The sequence below is a fragment of the Poecile atricapillus genome, chromosome 2 (genome assembly GCF_030490865.1).
Source record: "Poecile atricapillus isolate bPoeAtr1 chromosome 2, bPoeAtr1.hap1, whole genome shotgun sequence".
Classification (NCBI taxonomy): Eukaryota; Metazoa; Chordata; class Aves; order Passeriformes; family Paridae; genus Poecile; species Poecile atricapillus.
Genome location: NC_081250.1, coordinates 64,452,243 through 64,474,373, shown reverse-complemented (window position 1 = coordinate 64,474,373; position 22,131 = coordinate 64,452,243). Strand labels below are relative to the sequence as shown.

Here is a 22,131-nt window from a genome sequence, read left to right as displayed (position 1 = left end):
ATGGGGTTGCTCTCTAGACTCTCATTCCCCAGTCTGTCTGTCCATCCAGGACTGTCCCGTCCCAGGTGCAGAATCCAGCACTTTCCCTTGTTGAATTTCATACCATTGGGGATTGCCCATTTCTAATTTGTCACAGTCTCTCAGCAGGGCCTCTCTGCCTTCGAGGGAGTTCAACAGCTCCTCACGGTTTTGTATCATCTGTGAACTTGCTCAGTGTCCCTTCCAGTCCTGCATCCAAGTCATTTATGAAGATGTTGAAGAGCACAGGGCTGAGGATGGGGCCCTGTGGAACCCCACTAGTGACAGATTCCCAGTTTGATGTCACCCCATTCACTGTAACCCTTTGTGCCTGACCCATGAGCCATCTGTTCACCCATCACATGATGTGCCTTTTATCCAGCTGTGAGCTGGACATTTTATCCAGAAGGATCCTGTGAGAAACAGTATCAAAATCTTTACTGAAATCCAGAAAGGTTACATCAACTGGCTTCTCTTGGTCAACTGCATGGGTGACCTTGTCAATCAAGGAAAAGGTTTGATAAGCAGGACTCTCCTCCCATGAAGCCGTGCTGGCTGTGTTGTCCTCTGATGGCTGCGTTGTCCTTCAGATGTTTTTCAATACCTCCCAGGATAATCCTCTCCTTTACTTTACCAGGCACAGAAATGAGACTGACTAGTCTGTAGTTTCTGGGGTCCTCTTTCTTGGCCTTATTGAAAACTGGGATAACATTAGCCAGCTTCCAGTCAGCTAGGACCTCTCCAGATTCCCAAGACCTCTCAAAAATCATCAAGAGAGGCCTTGCAATGACATCAGCAGGTCTTTAAGTATTCTCAGATAAATCCCATCAGACCCCAGGCATCCAGCTGGAGCAGCAGTTCCCACACATCTTCAGAGTTGACTGGGAGTTTCTCACAGCCATGGTCCTCCAGCTCAGGGCACTGGGACCCCTCCTAGCTTGTCATTGGTATTGAAGGCAGAGGTAGTTGTTTCCTTTCAGAAATCAAACATACATAGCTGTTCTTAACATTTTAGATATGTTTGCTTTGCAAGTTAGTGAAAAAACATTGTGAATTTTAGAGAAAAAAAATACCAAAAACATTTGGTCAGTCCACATGTTATTGTTGATAATATCTTTAACAATCATACTTGCCATAATTTTGGAATGGAAGTTAATGAATTCATTATTCCACTAAAATGTATTTTCTATTTTGAACATTTTTGTCTGTGGATGAGAATTATAAATTAAGACTATTTAAATTTCTGATAAATTTGTTACTATCATTCCAATGACCTGGAGGATTTGGAGTATTTTTAATAACATGTCTGACATGTTCACATCTGCTGTAGTAAATGTAGGAGATCTAGTTTCCATATTTAGCTAATGTACAAATTATTGTGTAGGCAAAGAAGGGGAAAGTCATTACAGAGGGATTTTTTCAAAGAAGCTATTAGTTCCTAATTGCATTGCTCATTTGAAACCATAAAGGCTTACAATGGTGGATAACTTACTGAAAGGTATCTCAATTAAGCCCATTTATTTTATCTGGAGTTCAAAATGCTTATTTTGGTTTTGGCTACTTAGAGCCTAAAGTACAGGCAGTATATTCAGATTCTTTTAAGGGTCTGATTTTTTTCAGGATTGTTCATTTTGAAGGTAAGTTGCTGTGTAGATTTCCCTAGAACAGCATTTCTGAGATTTTGTCTAACCAGACATCTTTGGTTTTACAGTGCCAAATGATTTTTATGCTGATATGTTTTTTTGGACAGCTCAAGAGACAGACCTTTAATCAAATACAAAATATTAATATATTCAAAGCATTTTGTCTTTTATAAAATATGATCCCAGACAGTCTGGCTTGGAATCAGACAGAGCAGATGGGATTTTCTGTTGCTTTACTAAGGACAACTCTTTCTTTCCAAATTTGATACAAAAGAAGGTGAAAAGCTGCAGTAGAACTGTGTTTTGTGGAGAAACTTACCCCTAGACAGAGGTTTAGCTTTAAGACTTGAACTCAGGAGTGCTTCTTTATGCAAAGAAAGATTCATAGGTAAGTTTTGATATGATTAATGCTTTGTTGGCTCCTAGGACATCTCAGGTAATTTTTTAATAAACCTTTCAAAACACTAGTGAAGTGAAGAAATCTAGTAATGTCTAATTTTGGTCTCTTTTGCCTGTTAACGAGACAGATTCTTAACTAACAGCCTCCAGTCTTTCTGTTTACATCCTCCAAAACCCTTTGTAGCTGTGATTCATATTAGGTACAAGGACACCCACTTATGAGTCAGAACCAGCCAGAGAATAACCCACCGCTACGATTGACAGACCAGCCCCGCATGTCAGCACTGGGAACCTAATGAACCAAGAATCTGCTCACTGCTCCCCGAGCAGAAGAGTGAAGGGTGACTTTGAGCAAATGGTTACAAATGGCATGAAGGAAAACAATCAAATCCAGAAGGTTAAAAACAACGTAGAAGCAGAAGATGAAAGATTATGTAGCTGTATAATTAAATTTCTAAGTTGGAAAATGAAAACAAAAATTTAAGTCTTCCCTGTTGCTTTGATGCAATGGGGTGTGAGTGGAAAATACATGTACCATGTGGTTTTTTGGTGTTTTTAGTTGTTCCCTCCCGCTTCCTTCCCAGTCAGTCCAGGGCCTTCATTGTCTTAACTTCTACTTCCACTTTTGCAGGTGAGAAGCAAAGGTTTGGCTATGACCGGTCAGGATATGACGTGGAGGAGTCTGATGGTGGCGATGAGGATGAAAATGACAATGAGGACGATGATGAAGACAGCCAGGCTGAGTCAGTGCTATCCACGACACCCTCGGTGACTGCCAGCCCCCAGCACCACCCCTCTCGCCACAGCTTGCAGGATGCCGCCAGCACTGACGACGACATCAGGCTTCCAGAGTGCTTCACTGAGGCTCACACGGACTCAATGGATGGTCTCCCAAAAGCACTGCTGACCAAGATGACTGTCCTTAGCACAGTGCAGTCGGTCAGCAGGACCTCCAGGTCGCCAGCAGAGTCCACCCATCAGGAAGCACATGAGGACAAAGCCCAGGAGAGAGGAGTGGATCCCTGTGGTGCCGATGCGGCACTGACGGATATCGCTCCTGCATCTCCAGGTCGCCAGATGTCTGTGGATTACCCTGATCCAGATACAGCCTTGGGCCACTCCTTAGTATCAACAGCAGCTCTTACAAAGGTAGGAGTGTCTAAAACCAGGGAGAGAGTGGGATTTTAAGTCCTCCTTCTAAAAAGATCTTTTTGGAGATTTTTCAAAGATGAAAATGTTTGCCTTTCCCTTCATTCTTAGAATTCTGGGTGATGAGCCTTTCAGAAGAGTTAGATTTAATCCAAGCACAAATATGTAGGACTCTAGACACAAGGATGTTGTAGGAGCATAGCTTTTCAAATTCTTCAATTTGATTGTATTCTTCCTGAAAGGTTTAATTGTAATATGGTCATTTCAGCTGATGTTTGGAGCTGATAGATTGTATTACAAATCAGAAGGAAATAACAAATATGTGGAATGAACATATGGTGGTGGTTATGAAGTTTTCAGGTGAAAGTGATAGAATTCCATAATCATTTCACTCTGAAATATAATGATACAATCATTGGTAATTCCAAAGGGAAATTAATCTAGTCCCAAAGTTTTTTGCCTTATCACACACAAAAAAGGTGCAATTGTTTATCTATACCCCAAATATGCTTAATAGTAGAATTAGAAAGAGCACCAGATGTTCAAGGAAGCTAGGAGATTGCCCTTGCACAATAACAGAAGGAGAGATGAACACAGGTCTGAAACCTAAGTTCCCAGTGCTTTTAGCTTTTCTCCAAGCTGACAGAAGATTTTAATCAGAAAAGGATGGATTTTGTCCATGCACATGTTAGACACACGGCTTTTCAAAGCAGTGTGCAGGAGGATGAGGTCAGTCTGTGTGCAGGTCTGTGTGAGTGTTCAGTAAGTTTGGAAACTGTTTTTTTTAAAAACTGTGCCCATGAAATCACAGAGGGAAGTGGCAGGTGATGAGCCTTTTTCAATTCAGCAATGGCTTTAATGGACTGTGGTGGGGACACTATACATTACTTACCAGACTGACCCTAAAGATATCTTTTGGAAGTTTTGAATTCTTGCTACAGACCATGAAAGCATTTGAGCTTTTCAGAGTAATGCTCAGAAAAATGAAATGCAAAATAGTTTAATTAAAGGGGTAATCAAAGCACTGCCTTCTCCATGATGAATGCAATATTTAGAAATACTTTATAGAACTATATAATTATTTAGGTTGGAAAAAAAATCTTGAGATCATTGAGTCCAAGCCTAAACCTAGTTGCATGCAATTATTGAAAAAAAAAATAGCAGAAAATTTTCAAAAGGATAAAAAGTAAAAATTTCAATCTGCTTTAAGTACTTAGTGGCTTGTTTTTTTCTTTGAAAATTTACACTACTGGATTTATTTTTTTACACAGTTCAAGATGGCAAACTGTTGACATGGAGAAAGTAAAAATTATTGCTGCATTCAGCACAGGTTCATCACTGCTTGTAGGAACTGTGAGTTCATGTGGCAAATGTAAATTGGAGCAAGTCTGTATTGTGACAGAGAATAAAATGGAGTGGTCTCTGATCACTGTATATGCCTGCCATAAAATGGGTAGGGTCCTAGTATTTGGAGTTTAGGTTCCATTGTTGCCAATGGCTACCAAAAGGACATTTAACTGAGTTTACTCCCTCATTAAATAGAACTGAAGCCTATTAAGAATGTTGAACAGTGTTCATTTATTTAGCTCTAATAATTGTCTACATTAATATATTAAAAAAAGAAGGCATGTAAGTAATACAAGGAAGTAATTCCTTTCCAGATTTTCTTTTCCTTTCCCAGACCAAAAGAAGCATCAGCCTTGTGTCTCCAGTGGTTAATCCACAGTCTGTTCCTACTGTGAATGGCTGTGGATCCTGGTTCTTGCAGTCAAGAAGTCAGCACAGCTCAGGAAGGCTGTTGTACATTCTTTCAAAAGCGTCCATACCAGTTTATCAGGATCTCTTGTGAGGTGTCAGTTCTGAGAAAGATGTTGACTTCTTTCTCACACCCATCTTCTCATTTAGACGGTCGGCACTGCCTAGCCAGTTAATCATATTCTCTCTTTGCCAATACGTTTTTTACCAGCAGATTTCAAAAGCATTTCTGTCCGGTTTGGAGTTTTTTTCCTGCTCTAGAGAATTTTTGAGAGTTAATACTGTAAAAATTAAGTAAGGGCACACCAGTGTGTGTATGTGTGTGATGAATGTGCTTGAAACAAAAAGATAACCATGAGATTGCAATTGCACTTTCAGACTACTCATTTTAGGAGGTTCTAGGAAAGGAGTTGCAAGCCTTGGTCAGTAACAGGCTGTAGGAGAAAAAAAGGGAGGATAGAAACAGAATTATAAATCCAGGCGTGTGCACCAAATAAATCACTGATAAATAAATCACTAATAAATCACAGCTGAAACAGCAATGGGATGTGGGTCCCACATCTCACTCCAGTATCCACCCATCACCTCCACCTCTGCAGGAGCTGTAGTTGTCAGCCATCTCGTGTCATTGCATACCCTGTCTGCCACATTAGAAGCACCTATGACAAATGTGCCGTGATGCTGCCTCTGCCTGCCAGAGGCTGTAATGCCTTCAGGAGAGGAACCCAGTGCATCAAAAATGCCAGCTTATGCTTATTTAACCATCTTGCCTGGGGTGATTTCCACATAAAACAGTTCTCCAAATCCTTCTCGCCACTTAAAACACACGCGCAAAAGAGATTCAGCAATGTTTTTGAGCACTAGTGTCTGAGAGAAATTAAGCAAGGGTAATTAGGAGAGGAAAATGCAATTAGTGGGTGAGGAAGGAGAAGGAAAAAGAAAGGAAGGAAAACAGTTCATTGTTTAAGCTGAGCACTATATACTATGAACCATTTTGTTGTTGTTCTTTCTTAAAAGGGGGCATGGGAAGCACTTCCAGCTCCCTTGTGTTTCCATGTCACTGAAGGGCAGCGGTGGCTGCCACATTAACACGCCTGTGTTGTTCTCTCCCAGAGCATGCCCTCCATCAGTTCCCCGTCCTCGCCGGCAGACCAAAGCGTGCTGACGACGGCGCCGTCACCCTACACCGAAATCCCGGAGGAGAAGCCGGCTGCCGAGCCGAGAGCTCCCCAGACTCACCTCTTCAGCCACCTGCCTCTGCACTCCCAGCGGCAAGCCAAGGCTCCCTACGGCATGGTGCCGGTCGGGGGCATCCAGGTGGTCCCTGCTGGCCTGGCCACCTACTCCACCTTTGTTCCCATTCAAGCAGGGCCAGTGCAGCTCACTATCCCAGCTGTGAGCGTGATTCACAGAACTACCAGCGCCCTTGGCGAGACGGGCGGCACGGCCGCTGGTACTGCCACAAATCCTGTGGGAGTCGCCGAGGTGAACAGCATGGTGCCGTGCATTCCCATCGGCCAGGTGAGCATGCCGGGCATTCAGGGGCTCAGCACGCCCAACCTGCAGCCTCTGCCACCGCTGGGCATGGAGACAGTGAACATCCTGGGCCTGGCAAATACCAACATCGCCCCGCAGATGCGCCCTCCGGGAATTACCCTCAATGCCGTGGGCCTCCAGGTGCTGACGGCTGGTGCGGCTCCGCAGAGCACCCCCAGCCCGCAGGGACACCTTCCCGGCCTGCAGATCCTGAACATCGCCCTGCCGACCCTCATCCCCTCCGTCAGCCCCGCCAGCGCCGAGGGGCACGGAGCTTCCGAGGCACCCACCGCAGGCTCCAAAGCCAGCGAGGTCCAGCTGGAGCCAGCTGCTGTCGGCTTCCCCACAGCCGAGACCAGCCAGGCCGGCCGGGATGCTTCTCCTCAGGCAGCGGCTGGCAGCCAGCGGTACGGCGGGAAGAGCCATTCCGAGCCCACCCCGCTGACCAACCCCGCTGGTCCCGGGAAAGCTGATCCTGAAAAGACGGACCTCGCGAACCCCAGCAAGCCAAAGCGTGACCTCCCTGCCCTCCAGGTGAAGAGGGCTGCCCCAGCAGAGCCCCGCTCCAAGGTGAATCCCAACACGTTAACCAAGTCCCCGGTCCACCGAACTGTCACCCCGGACAGACAGGTACCCAGGCCAGCCGCCCCGCCCCAGCGGCAAAACACGCTGCAGTTTAGCGATGGCAGCAGTGACGATGAGGATAGACTTGTAATAGCAACCTAGTTTTTGTTTTTCATTGTGTTTTTATTTTTAGGGTTTTTTGGGTTTTTTTTATAACACCTGCAGGTTTCTTTGCAAACCTTCCTTTCCTTAAAGCACATTTTTCTGACACAAACCCATTACTAATCTTCGTGCAATCATGAACTCTTGACCAATAATTGTTGTTTCTTGTCAGCTCCAGCCATTTTTGTACATGTTGTATAGACGATTGTGCCTTTTTGGAGTTTTATGTTTAGAAACCTGTACAGATTGTTGAATATATATATATAAAATATATATATATAAAATATGTATAATAAAACCAGGTAGTTGCTTGTGTTTAGTAAGTAAACATCTTATGTCAGATAAATAAAGGATTAAATTATATGTTGCACTGTTAAATGTAAATTTCTATGGCTGTGGGACAAAGTTTCTGTGTACAGATCTAGTATGTAAAACTCCATATTTATTGTATCCATATTAGTCTTGGAAAAGGGTCTGTCCATCTTTCTTGTGTAAGACGGTAGCTTTACACTTCAAAGAGAAATACAGTATCTGTGTTACAAAATATTACAGTAAAATTTTGTTTACTGACTTTACCATTGCTTATGTTGTGCCTTCTTGATGCAGCCCGGTAGCCAGAGAGGTGCTTGACTCATTCCTTTCAGTGCCCTTCCAGTTGGTTCAGCTTGAAGGGATCTGGTGGTGGTAAAAGCCCCTGTGGTTTCACCTGCCATGGGAGAGAGAGTAACTTATCAGGCTTTACTTGGAGTAAAATCTTCCATTTCAAAACATCCAGCAATTGTAGAGTGGGGAGGGAGTCCCTCATCTTTCTGTAGAGCAAGCATCCATCCACCTCGTGGTTTTTTCCTACCTAAAATTTGAAGACTTGCCTGAGGGGAAATGACAAAAGGGTCAAGATGAAATATTTTTTTATTTGTAATCTTGAACTATAAAGCCACTTTTTACTGACATTAAAATGCTGATACACAAGAAAGGAATAATTCTTTGTGTGTTAATTGCAAAACCTGCCATAGAATTGGTGAAAATGCCACTGCTGTAATGAGGATTTGGCATTACTGATTACCATCAAGCTCTTACAAGATTGCATTTCAGGAGATCTTCATTTACAGATATACAAAGCCATTTTCTCCATAAATACAACTTTGTCTTATTCATGCAGGGAAAGAAGGGACTAGAGGTTTTACACATATAGTTAATGTGCCGTTGTAACAACAAACCTGTCATACTGGGCATACAAAACATGGATGGATTGTGGAATAATGAAATTTAACACTCCTCTGTTTGCAGATAGTGAAAACAATGTAAAATTATCACTGAATTGTCGAGGTGTTCCAACTATGGCATGAGACACATCTGACAAGTTACAGGGCTACACATTCCTAGAAGTTTCAAATTGACTTGGGATTCATGCTGTACTTTTTAAGTAGTGTTGGTTTCCTGCTGTGTCCTTTTATCACATTGTTACAGAAGTTTTTATAACCCCTTTAATAGCCAAATTCCAGTAGGAAACTGGAAGGTGTAAATTAAAAGCATGATCACCTTTATGGAATTAACAAGGATGAGCACATAGAAAACAACTGGAAGAAAAGGACGGGAAGCAAATCTGGAAAAAAAAAAGGGAGTGAACTTGAATGTGAGCTGGGCTGCATTGTTCACAGATTAATTCCTGTATCCATCTCAAGGAAGTAATTCATACCTTGCACTGCTCACATTCAAAAACAGCACTATCCTAGATCCATTTTATACTTTACACTGGCTTTTGTACAGTACTCACATTGTACTCATTACATTATTCTATTACAGCTTGTTGTAAAACTGTAGGCGATGTTGAATGAGCTTTATTAACTTCCAGAAAGAGCACTTCAGTAGCAGAAAGCCATTTCTATTACTCGTGATTATCTGGCAATTGTACTAATCTAGCAATTAGAAACACACACAATAGAAAGGGGAAATTACTCCCGTCTCTGACATGAATGTGCAGAGCCTCGCTGAAGGCCCAAGTACCTGAACCACCAAGCACTCTCAACTCACATTGAACTTAATGAGAGTTAAGAGTCCTCGGCTCCCCGCAGCACCGGACTTCAAATTTGTGAGTGTCTTATGTGCAAGCCCTGTGTGAAGTGTCACTGTGCATTTGTATGTTCTTTTTATAAGTGTAGTAGTGGTGTCAACGTGTCGTGTACCATTGTCATTTATACCTGTGTGAAATTACCCCAATCAGCCAAAGCTAGTTCAAAACGTTGCTGTGTTACATGTGCTTTGAGAGCCTGAAGCTTTTTCTAGTAGAATCAGGTGATGGTTTGCAGTTAATGAACTCAAGAAATTTTGAATTACTTTTAGCTCCTTTGAAATGGCCACCAACCAGCAAACTAGAACTATGATAATTAATTTGAGCATATTTGTCTAAAGCACGACCAAAAAGAGATGACATAATCAGATAGCTTAACAGCAAAGTAAAACTATCTCCAAAATTTTGAATACCATTACAACTTATTATCATTTCCCTGAGTTTTATAAGGCAGCAGTGGGTAAGGAATTGCTGTTGCACATGCCCCTAAGTCCTGATTTTACTAAACTCCAGAGATTTACTGTATACACATCTTAAATATTTACTTGACGAGCAATTTGTGATGCACTCATACTCTGCTCAGAAATAATTCCAGGAAGTCTCCAATTTAATAGAAAATTCACCCTGGTGAATCAGGTGATCTACATCTGTCTTTTCTATTCTAGGTGTTTTGAAGACATCAAGGGCAAGAGATGGAAGCATATCTTGAAGAGCAAAAATGACATGACAACAGATATGTCATAAAGAGGAATGTTAAGACGTGTCATTTGGTAAGTTCATAACCGGAAAGCAAGGAGAAAGGACCGAGAGAGAGGATACATAAGGCCCAGAAGATGGAAGTTGCTTCTGGGGATGTAAAGCTGCAGGTCAAGAGATCTGAGAGGACAAATACTGAACCATCACTTACCCAGGCAAAGCAAATAAGCCACATTTGAAGCAGGAACTCTACTATGAGCAGGTAGTTTTAGATATATCTAATGTTCACATCAAGGTTGTGAGGAAATCACAGTTTTCTAAAAAACTGTGGTCCTGAATATTACACTGTTTCCCTTCCCTCTAGGATATTTCCAAATGGATATTCCTTGAGTTGCCTCTACAGCTTGTGCAACAAGAAGAAGAAACAAACTAGGAGTGTGACCAGACCTGAGAGAAGGTTAAGCTCTGTATCTCTCCTCTGTTAGTGCCTGTAACCAACATCTATATATATATGTCAGCACACACGGGTGTCCTGCATGAGCACAAGCCTGTGACTACTGCATTAGCAATTACATTTTCATTCTGAATTAATTCCTTTTGTTTTAAATTGTGTTGTATATTTTATTGTCTTGTCCAGAGTCATCAGTGATGGGGAAATCATGTTCCCCTTGCCACAAGGATCCTTCTGGTCAAAGCAGTAGCAAACGTTTCAGAGACCTGCCAGTGCAGGATTAGGCTGCATTTCAGATGGTGTGAATTACCACAGCTGAATTGGAGTAAATAACACCAGGCTGTTTACTCAGGGATCAGTTTTTAACGACTCTGTCAGACACCCTCTGGCAAATCCAGCACAGCTGTTTAAACAATAAAAAGGCCAGAACAAATGTTGCTCCTCAGTGTACCCAGGCACATTCTGGCATCTTCTCACAACCTGTTCCCATCAGGAGGATGCAAGCAGGTGCCAGTTAAAGCCTGGGTACAAATGCAGCCAGAGTACAGACACAGCACAATCAGCTTCTGTGGGATCTGTGCAGATGCTTCCCTGTGATCTGCCAAAAGCCCTCACTAGAAGAAGAATTGACCAGTGTCCTGTAGCTCTTTCAATTTAGACCTTCCTTGGTTTGTCATTGCAGTACATGACATTTGCTGGTGACATGGGTACCTGATCTTGGAGGCAGCATGTCCATATAATAATAAAAATAATGGGTTTGGAACATGAACTCTATTAAATGTGTCTGTGTTTTCCCGTTGGGGCTTTAATAAGCTGCAGCACGGCCTGTCACTTCTTAGAAGAACTAAACCAAAACTAAACTAAAACTAAACCAGAGACAGACACGTTTGATGTACCTGGTCTCAGATCTCTTGACTTGTAGCATTACATCCACAGATACAACTCGCAACTTCTGGACCACAGCTGAAGTAACACAAACTTTGTAGGTGCAGGGATGCTCTGCCCTGCTTTGGTTACTGCTGCTGTATACACCTTTGCCCCTTTCTTTCTCAAGTAACTTGCTGAGCTTCAGGTTGCTGTAAATTATGCCCTGAGGCTAGAGCAGCCCACAGTTGGTCCATATCAGCCAGGCCCCTGCCAGAAAGTCTGACAGCAGTGTTTTGCATACAAATTCAAGTGCCCATCAAATGCATTTCATCTCAGACAACTTACGTAGGCTGAGCACAATATGGCCCACCTCAAAGCCAGAGATGTACCATGAAACAGACATCCATGCCTTACACTTGGCTAAACCACTTTGTATGGTTTCTTAACAGATTTATCTTGCCTTGAGTTTACTGACATGTGGTTAAACAAAATATAAAATTAATTTGTCGCTATATAACTTACTCCAGAAGTTCTCATTTTTTGCAAGATAATCCTCACTAAGCTTTCATAAACATTGTACTTTAAATCCGTAAACTGCCTTTCAAACATGTGTTTAACATTGGGACAGTTTCATCAAAACAAAAAATCCTCAGTTTTAGCATGAGTGACTTGCCAAGAGCCATGGAAACCAAACAACCCACAAGTGAGAGTGCTCTCTCAAGATACCTTCAGCTGACTTATCTGATGGGCCACTGCTTCAGTTGCTTTGGAAAGATCTTCTGAGACCAGTATGACCATCTTATAGCAGGGAATCCTTTCCTTGCTTTCCTGGTATTTCATGCAAGCAGAAAGTGTCACCCATCTTAGGTGGCTTCTGACCAGTCTCTAATTGTAAATGTTACACTATGAATGACTGAAAAAAACATGGCTAGAATTGTCTCCCCATGTTTTAGGGAAATTTCTGTTCCCTGTAAGGAGTCTCAGATGGTCTTTAAAATTGATACCTAAAACATCAAAGACTTAACACCATTTCTGGCTTATATCTTCAAGGATAAGACCCCTGTCTTAGATCTAGACACTGGACTGCTGATTCTGTTACTGAGTTAGGGTGAAAACAAGCTACTTTAAAGTACTTCAAATTGATTATTAGGTAATTTTATATGGAATGTTCGTGGGTGGATGAGCAACAAGGGTGTAACAGGCTGTAATTCATTGATTTGATGTTCGTGTTTTGTTCCAGGAATGATAAATCACAAAAAAGAAAGAAAAAAAAAAAAGAAAGAAAAAAGGTGGTGTTGCCATTAATGTTTGTTACATTTCTCCTCTTTATACTGAACAGACTGCTCAAAATATTAGGAGGTGACTGGTGATTTTCAGATATTCCATGAGATCTAAGGAAACCATGCTAGCTGAAAGATGGCAAGGCTTTACATTCCTATGGTTCAGTCATGGAAACAAAACCTAGAGTTCTAAGATGAGTCAATTAGCTAGGCATGCTTAGTTTTCTTTGGTAATTGTAGGCTTGTTTTCCCCAATAAGGTCAAATGTTAAGGCTTGTTTGGTTTTGTGGCTGTGCTCTTTAGTGTATTTGAAATCCATTACCATGCTAAGGCATTTGTGCTGGAAATGGGCCAACTGAAGGCTGTTTGTAAAGTCAAATGCCCCCAGCATTTCCTCTTTTTGTTGAGTTTAGGCAGTTACAACATCCCTTTGGGCTTCAGAAGTTCCATTTGCAGGTCATTCAGGTCTAAGGTGTTTTGGTGTTGGTACATAAATACCTTAGGGTTGGATTTTTCCTTCTGAGAAGGAGAGCATGTGACACAGTTCCATCTCTTATAATGAATAGTAAGCTCTCCATTAGAATCACGGACCACTAAGAGCCATTTGCCACCCCATCATCTTTCTGCTCCAGATCTAGGTGTGGAAGTGAGTTCAGAGCCCACATGTTGGCACAGGACTCATCCCCATTGCAGCCCCACTTTCACGAGGGGCTTTTCACGGGGTGCCCATGGAAGGCAAGAGCGATCCCTGGGTGTGAACATGCAATGAGGGACACAGCGTGGAGGGAGCATCACCAAGAACATCCACCCACCTCCCAGGAGCACAAGGACAGGGTGCACCAGTAGGGATTTTGCTGTGCAGAAGCAGATTTTGAAAAAGGAGTTTGTCATCATTGCAGGAGGGTTGGAATAGATGACTTTTAAAAGGTCCCTTCCAACTCAAACATGATTCTATGAACAGTATCTACCCAGACCTGAAGCACTTGAGTGGAAAGCCATCATCACCCTTCCCTGTTTGAACAGCATATTACTACATCCCCTAATTTTGCTAATGTTCAGACATTCCCCAGCCTGAGCAGTTGCCCTTGTGGCACCCAGCTGTCCTGCACAGGATCAAACAAGGTAGTATCCTTCAGGAACACTATGTTCAGAATGATCATACTGTTTGTACAGCCCAATCACAAGGGCTTCATCCTGAAACGGAAACACGAGGAGGAGGAGATGGTGCTGCCCATTTCTTCTTCGCTCAGCTACTGACACCGCAGTGGTGGCAGTCTCTGCCACCAAGAGGTGCCAGGGAAGATGCAGTCACCATCCTGTAGTGCAGCACCAGCTCCCTCCTCATCAGCCAGGGACTACACAGCAAGGGAGGTGATGTACCTCAGGTCTCTGGGTGAAAGGACACATCCATTACTTACACCTCCTTCCCAGGAGGCTGCACCAAGCTCCTGTGCTCTGGCCAGGCCAGCTGCAGGCACTTGCTGGCAGAAACGAGGCCAGGAGAGGAGAAAGAGGGAAAGATAAACCAAGCTGCAAGACAGAGCAAGCCAGAGAGAGCATGGCATTGTAACCAGGCTGTTGGGCGGTTTAGGCACAGGAAGGCAGCTCTTGTATTTCAGACCTGTTACCCAGTGTTAGGTGTGTCCCTGGTTTGCAAAAACAGTCTAGGTGCCAGAACAGAAGCAAGTGTTGAAACAGTGCCTCTTTGCAAAACAGAAGTCATGTTTTCATCTGGACACCAGACAGTTTTGCTCCACCAAAAAATCAAGTGGGTGGTTCAGAAACCATTTTTTACACTTAGAGGTTTAAATTGTGTTTCTCTCTTTGTTTGTTCCCATACGTATAATGATCTGTGGCACTTTTCTTATTTACAGTGTTTCAGAGCAAGAGCTCACACAGCTAATGCTGATTAATTCTGCTGGACTGGGCAGCTGGCTCCCCTGTGGATATCCTGTTTTCCTGTGAATCATCGCTCCTTCTTGAGACATCCTCCAACTCAGATCAAAGGTCCTGAATGTATTAGATATGAAGACATCAGACAGCTCGAACAAATTAGAAAAGACACACACAAAGAAACGTGTCCCAGCTTCTCCCGCCTGTCCTGCTGAAAACTGGCACAGTGAACACAATCCTAAGCACTTGTCATAAAAAATAGAATGACAAAAAATAGAAAAATGGAGAGAGGCTTTGGGAATGTCAGTTACCCAAAAACTTCTGCAAATTGCCCTTTCTAGATATTTGCACTTTTGTACTTACTTAGTTCTCCCTTGCAGTTGGGAACTCCTCAGGCTAGCTCCTCATCTGATGGAAAATGACATCCATGAACTTCAGCAAGACCTGCACCAACTGCGTCAGCAGAGGACTTGGGACTATCCCTTTAAGCACTGAGCCTTGCCTACAAACACAAAAATTAAAGGAACATGAACACCTGTGGTCTGTTTTTTTCAAGTTTATGTAGTCTGCTGCATCCTCCATGGTTTTATCCAATTTTCCATACAGCTACATGAACAACTGAAAGGGTCCTGTACCAGTGAAATGCCAAAACCTGAGGTCATGAGGTCAAACTAGATTATCTTAATAGTCCCTTCTCCCCTTGCAATCTTTGCACACAGGTTTTATCTGATAAAGGAGATAAAGTCTTTATTTCAGCAACGTTTGATCTTGAACATTACACAAATAATTCGTCTTTTAAGCTTCTGAGCTTTTTTCAAAATAGAATTTTAAACTCTCCATTTAATGGATGCCTTTTAATCCTTATGTTTAAGTGTGAGAGCCATGCTTGATCTAAGATGACAGACAATGTGTTTGGATAGTCAGAAGGCCATTTTTATGGGAGTGTTTGAACAATGCATTGTGTTTCTTCAAGAAACTCCTCCTCCAATCAGTAGAAAGAGCTGGCTGAGGGACCAGAGGACAGTCTTTTGCTGTCATTAAGCTCGTATCAAAGGAAGGTAGGATGTGCCACTCTTACATCTTAGAGTGGCCCTGTGCCAGGCCTTTTTTTAGTCCTGGACTTCTAACTCTTCTTCTATCCTTCTGCATCTGGAGGGAGAAAGAAACCCTTTTAACCTTATGCACTGGGAGTACTCACTTGAAGGCAGTGGAGGGAAGAATACCCAACAGGAATACGCTCTGCAAACACTCAGCAAAATCATTAGATCTGGATATTCTTAATCATTGAGGTCTTGGCAAAATAAAGGCTGGTGGTTTTTATCCAAACTGTAGTTTGTCCAAGTCCCTGGGGATGGGGTTCAGCTGTTTATGTTTTCTTAGAGGAAAAATGTCTTCAAGGTTTCTTGCCTCCCAAAAAAACCCTAATGTGGGAGTATCGGCATATGGCAGGGTAGTGGGAGGCATGTGAACTGAGCCCAGAGTTTGCCCCTTGATGCAGCTCAGGCAGCCATCAGGGCCACTGCAACCACCCAAAGGAAGTGGGACTGGGTTTAAAGGAATGAGGGCCAAATGACATGAAAAATGTTAACCTTCTGCATAGAAACAGAAACCTCATTGCCCATTCCTGAGGACAAATGGGTAATCCTTTTTTATTTTCAGTATCAGTGGAATTTCTGTTGTTTTTGCGACCTCCTGTTTTTGCGTTTTAATTGGACCCATGTATGCAATACACATGTACTTAGAAATGCACTGGAAATAGTGATGGATAACATCATTTTCCAACATTTGGGAGAGGAAGGGGGTGACTGTTGGTATGTCCAATCTGGAAAGCAGTAGGAATACCACAGCATATGCTTGAAACCTTGCTAAGCATCTAGGACATTAAACCAGATGCTTCACCTCCCCCGGATTCCTCCCTGTCAGTTCATCTGGGGCAGTGATGAGGGAGCTGGGGACTGCTGGCTTTTTACCCAGTGCTACCTTGTTCCTCAAAAGGGTTCAGACTCTTACCTCCTCCTCCTAGGGACTATTTACTGTGCACACCTTGTGTCCTGTATGTGCACGGTAATGCAATTTTGTCAGGCCCATCAAATCACAAAATGCCTTGGGTTAGAAGGGACTTTAAAGATCATCTCATTCAACACCCCCTGCCACGTGCAGGATTGCCCCCCCTTGTGGAATACTGACCAGACAGTAATGCTGTCAGAATAATGATGATGCCAAACCATCACTTCCCAGGGAGGAAGTGGAGCTGAAGGTTGCGTGTCTCACTAGCAATTGTCTTGTGACTTTCTGGCACAGCACAAAAAAGAAAGCTATCTGAGAAGGGGTTGGAACTTGATGTTTTGGAAGGTGATGTGAAATACTTTTCAAATATTTGTTTGGGCCAGAAAATTAAGACAAAGAAGATAAAGCCTGGCCTCAGCACTGTCACAAGCAGACTCCTACTGCCTTCAGGAAGGCCAGGATTTCGCTCATGGATTTTTAAGGCTGGCGCAGAGAGTGTATCTTACAGTAGAGCATGGGCATTTCTGGCACTGGGGATTGCTGCTAAGGACACCGGAAAGTAATTTTTTTTTTTTTTTTTTTTTTTTTTTTAACCTGGCATTGCTCCTTTGAGCAAATTAAAGTCTGATACATTCACATTGCTATGTGTCATTAACCCAGACACCTACTGCAGGGCCTAAAGCTTGTGGCTGCTGGAGAGATTAAATCCTACTAATGCGCTTTTCCTAACACACTGAGGGAATCTGGAGTCTCTCCTTTTGAAGCTGAGTTGCTATTTTGACTAATTGCTTCTGGTAACAGTTAATAGCATTTTGCAAAGGCACTTCATCTGCTGACAGCAGATTGATGTAAGGAAGGGACACAGTTCACATTTCCAAAGGGAGCATCGGGAAACCCATTACCAGCTTCATTAATCTGTTAATAATAAAATTAAAGTACAAATAAAATGTGACAAATTGAGTTCTGTTGTGAAAGTCACTTTAACAGGAGGCTCTGAATAAAGGTCAAAACAGACTCTGATTTCTGCTGTGTTCTAATAGTAGAATCAGAGGAGAGCATTGTAGAAACACTGTAATTAATCTGGCAATACTATAATTGTCCCCAAATAATACAGAGTTTGAGGAGTGTTTTTTTTTTTAATCCTTTTTCCTTGAGAACATGTACAAAACCTAGAACATAAAGCTCAGTCACACAACATTTAAGTGCTAATCCAATTTCACAGGAAGCTTTCCACAATGTAGGTATGGTAGACTTACCCTCACTGCCTGCCTTCTTGTGGCTGCTATATCAGTCAAAACTCAAGTTTACCCAGCACAAGGGCAAAAGAGAGAAGAAAAGCCCTGCAGATGTAGATCTTCTAACAGCTGTCAAAGAAATGAGCCTGACATTGGAAACAGGCTTCACCAGAGACAATAAGCCAGATCAGACATCCCTTTTCTGGCAAGGATGGCACTGGCTTGCCTACCTTGTTTAAAATAAAAGTGGATTTTCTTTTAGGGTTATCCCCCAAACCTATTGGTACCCCCTGCATCACCCTTCCTAGTCACATTCTAGGTCAGCAGGATATTTTAATCTGGACTCTAAAATAATCCTCCTGCTAGGACCTTCAGCTAATACTGAAGAAAAAAAACTTCTAAGAATGAGACTGATTCCAGTCTCTCCAAGGCAGAGTGTGAACAGGTCCTGTAGAAAAATATCCAATTTATCAAATTCCTTCTTATTACTGCTGAGCAATTGCCCCAAAAGCAGTCAGTCACAGAGCATAATTTGGAGACACAGCTGCAGCCTGGCAGAGCAGCCTCTGCTGGGAGCACCTGAATCAAAGGCACGCTATTAAAGAACCCAGCCAGGCAAGCAAATACATAAACATGTTAATGTGAAGTGTTTGAGGAGAATGGCTCATTAAGTAAGGCAGAATAACAGTACAGAAAACTAATAGCTCTATTTTAAAAATCGGCAGGAGGAAAAGGAGAAAGTTGTCCTTTTGTTTTATGCAAGCCAAAAGGAGTCTGTAGAGCCTCCTCTTCTCCAGTCATTTCAGGCATAATCCAGACACTGAAGAGACCAGATTTCCAGTTTGAGAAGCACCATATGGAGTCAGCTATGTCAGGAAAGATGCAAGGGGAGGGGGAGGATAAAGAATAAGGGAAGGAGAACACCATTGTTACCTTGTCTCATAGAAGATGAGTGTGCTGAGGAATTCCCCAAAGCTGATGGCTGAGGGTCTGAGTAAGGCAAGAAGCCTGAAGCAGATGCCCATCAGTGTGGAAACACTCATAGATTGGAAATGGGATATAAACTGGGCTTAGCAGCCAGAAATTTGTGTGGGTTGTGAGAGGAGCTCTTAAGCAGAGAGGCATGCTATGGAAGAGAGAGAGGGCAGCAAGAAAGCTGCTGGCTCTGGATGGATGAATTTTTCATTAGCACAGTGGTCTCTCAGAGGAAGGAGCAGGACAGAGACTCACATGAGCAGATTTTTCTGCCACAATGTGTAGCAAGCATTATTCTTGTGCTCCGACTGACTTTAGCTTCTTGCTTTACACTCAGTCTCACATGAGTGTGAGATCCAAAATCAGATCTCTAATTCTTGTGGTAGTGATTTGAGCACTATAGAAGTGGAGCAATCTGGTTCAGTTTGGGTTCACAAAGAACTAAGTTGTCTGTACATGGGGGAGGATTTTGGGAAAAGCAATGATGGGCAGGCCCAGGATTGCAGTTGCTTTGGGACGTGGAAATAACCTGATTTGAATTTTCTTTGTCAAGGACTCTCTCCAGCTAAGAGAGCACCTACCTCCTTGTTCCCATTTCCCACCAATTTTCCTATACTTTTGAAGTGGATCTTCCTCACACAGTGTTTGTATAAGGCGAGGAAGACAAGCTCTGGCATCTATCTTTCCACTTGCTTTTCTCTTTTCTTTCCAGCAGAAATTTCTGCATTCTTGACCCAGTGCAAGCCTGAGGGATATGGCCACAACAACAGTAAAAGAACATCCTCAGGAGTGCTTGATACTCACCAAATTCCTGAGTCTTCCTGGAAGTCTTTGCTGACCACATCTGCTGCACCACAAGGAAGGGAGTTTTGTATTGCTATTGGTTATGTATGGGATCCTGCAACTGCTTGCTGTAAAAGCAGTCATGCCCCAGGCTTTTCTTTCTGTATACTATATGTTTCTCTAATAATTGCTTTCCTTTTTTGCTTTCCCAAGAATTCTGCCTTGTAAAAAATTAGAGAGAGCAACCCTATGAAGAGTTAGTATCAAATACAGACGACCTAATGCCTGACTGCCCAAACACAGCTCCTGTAATCCAGTCAGTACAGTATAACTCTGGGATCAGCATTTGCTCCATGCCATTCCAACTCTGTAATGTAATTCTTCAATGGCACTATTATTATGGCAAAAACATGGCCTTGATGGCCAAACACCAGAGCATCAGCCGAGGTAAACATCCATATGTCTATCACATGTCACCTGTAGGAACAACCATCACAAAAATTCCCATGCAGTCTAAATGGCTGCTGTTTCTCCTTCCAGAGGTTCTTTTTAAGCTCTCCAGAAAATAAAATAAATAAAATAAAATAAAATAAAATAAAATAAAATAAACCAGAAAATAAAACAGCTTTTAGCAGCAAAATAGTAGCCTGTTCATGGAACAGTAGGGAGAAGTAGAAGTGATGGTAGTTTGGAAAACCAAGCTATTACATTTAAATTTAAATCTCAAAAAAGGGTGCTTTGCTTTTTGCTTTTTTTTTTTTTTTTTTTTTTTTTTTTTTTTTTGAGGGAGAGAAGAAGGAAAAAATTATTCAGTCTGGCAAAGAATAAAGAAGCAGCAAAGACCTAAAGCTAGAAGCTTAAGTAAGACATGTGAGCTGTTACAAAGATAGAAGGCAAATGAGGCTACTGTCCTGGGGTGACTTTATGATACTGGTATCCCCAATCGTCTGGTTTATGTTATATATTAAGTTCTGCACCTTTAAGAATGACTCTGAGAGCAAGAGAGGGGGGTAGAAGAAGCCGCAGTTTGTGTTAAAGAAAACATCACTCCCACACATCTCCCTCCTGGACTGTGTTGTCTGCAGCACGGACAGACAGCGGGACAGAGCTTCTCCCTGGTTTTTAGTTAGTTTTAGCTAGCTGAGGCAGAGTTCCCCGGACTTTTGTTTTTTTTCCTTTTTTTCTGGATCTGTGCAAGCCTGCTCTGGACTGAACACCCAGCCAAACCCCGGGAGCTCACAAGCCTGTGGCCCACCGGGGCCTGGGCCTCGGCACTTTCCAGCGCCGGAGGGACTGATAAGAACCTGAGCGAGCCGAGCTTCACCACATGAAAAGGACTTTTCTTCCTAGATTTGCCACCCCATCGAACAGCAAGAGGTTTTATTACTATTATTTAATATTACTCAATTTCTGTTAAATAAACAGCTTTTTCCACTTCTCTCCAAAGAATTTTTTTTTTTTTACTTTTTTTTTTTCCCTTTTCCTCTCTTTTCCCGGACCAGAAAGTGAAGAGGGGCATTTCCCTGGGGAAATCCCCATTTGGAGTTTTCCTCCCTAATTTGCCCTAAACTAGGACAAATATAGTTTTTGGCGCCCAACGTGGGGCAAGAGAAAGTGGAAAAACCTGTACTGATTGTTGGTTGTATTTATTCTGTATTGGGATAAAGCAGTCAGCAGCCATGTTGCTTGGATACATAATATCTCTCGGGGTGGAAGCCTTCATGTGGATCTGGTCCCTAAAAGTTTTTGAGGTTTTAATACCTGTCTTTGCCCTCTTTCCCAGTAGAGGGGCACGGATTAGAATGGTTATTGTGCTGGGCTCGGTGATAATGATTTATAAGAAGTTTATAGAACTACTGAAGTTTCTGTCAGGTATGTTTGGCTTATGGTTTCTTCGCCCGACCCTGCCTCCCAGTCCCAGTAGCACATTTTGGGAGTTTATTAGTAATTGTACCCAGTTTGTTAGAGGAAGAGCAGGGGATGAGGCTTTCCAGCCTTTTCTTTCCTTCTTCTCCTTTGAATCTGTTATGTCCCTCTTTGAGAATATCCAGTTTCCCCTGAGTGTTAAGGATACCACTTTCTTGTTAGTTCAGCTGTTAGGTTTCCTTTATATGGTCTGCAACTTCTCTAGAATGAGGGCTGAGATATCCAGAAGAGCCAATGAGACCCCTGCCCCAGAAGTAGACTCAGGTGTGAGAAATCCTGAGTGGAGTAGAGAATGGGAGAGAATTGGCCGAACTCTGAAGGAATTCTCTGATCCCCCAGCCTGGGAATTTTCACTTGAACAAATTCAGAACCCAGATGAAGTAGGGAAATATCTGGAAGAGAATTGCTGTGATGATTCTAAACAGAAAAATATCATTGCAATAAGCTGGGCCCTAGCGTATGCTTATCGCACGGTGCTAGATACTGTAGGGCAGGCAGATAAATCAGCAGCTACCCCAGTCACTCAGGCTGCAGCCAAACCAGACAGTGAGCCTAAGCCAGTGGCCACACCAGACAGTGAGCCTAAGCCAGTGTCTGTTGCTCCTACCACGAGAGGTATGAAATTCAAAACCAAAACCGATCGGCCAGTAGATGATGATAATGGCGATGAGGGGGAAGGACCCTCAAGACCAGCAACTGATCAAAAATCAGAAGGCGCTGGTGA

General features: G+C 42.7%; 1 protein-coding gene across 8 annotated transcripts in view; it reads left to right on the top strand.

Moving 5' to 3' along the window:
• HIVEP1 (HIVEP zinc finger 1) overlaps positions 1 to 16,227 on the top strand; it is a 128,668-nt gene extending 112,441 nt beyond the window's left edge. For 6 of the 8 annotated variants that reach the window (XM_058833724.1, XM_058833728.1, XM_058833725.1 and 3 more), the window contains 2 exons: positions 2,692 to 3,209; positions 6,078 to 7,913. In XM_058833724.1, coding sequence (XP_058689707.1) covers positions 2,692 to 3,209; positions 6,078 to 7,226 — 1,667 coding nt within the window. In that variant the 3' untranslated portion in view covers positions 7,227 to 7,913. Of the gene's footprint in view, positions 1 to 2,691; positions 3,210 to 6,077; positions 7,914 to 9,959; positions 10,065 to 14,462 lie in introns of those variants that run through there. The other 2 variants (XM_058833732.1, XM_058833731.1) reach the window with 2 other exon arrangements.
• The last annotated feature ends 5,904 nt before the right edge of the window (positions 16,228 to 22,131 follow it).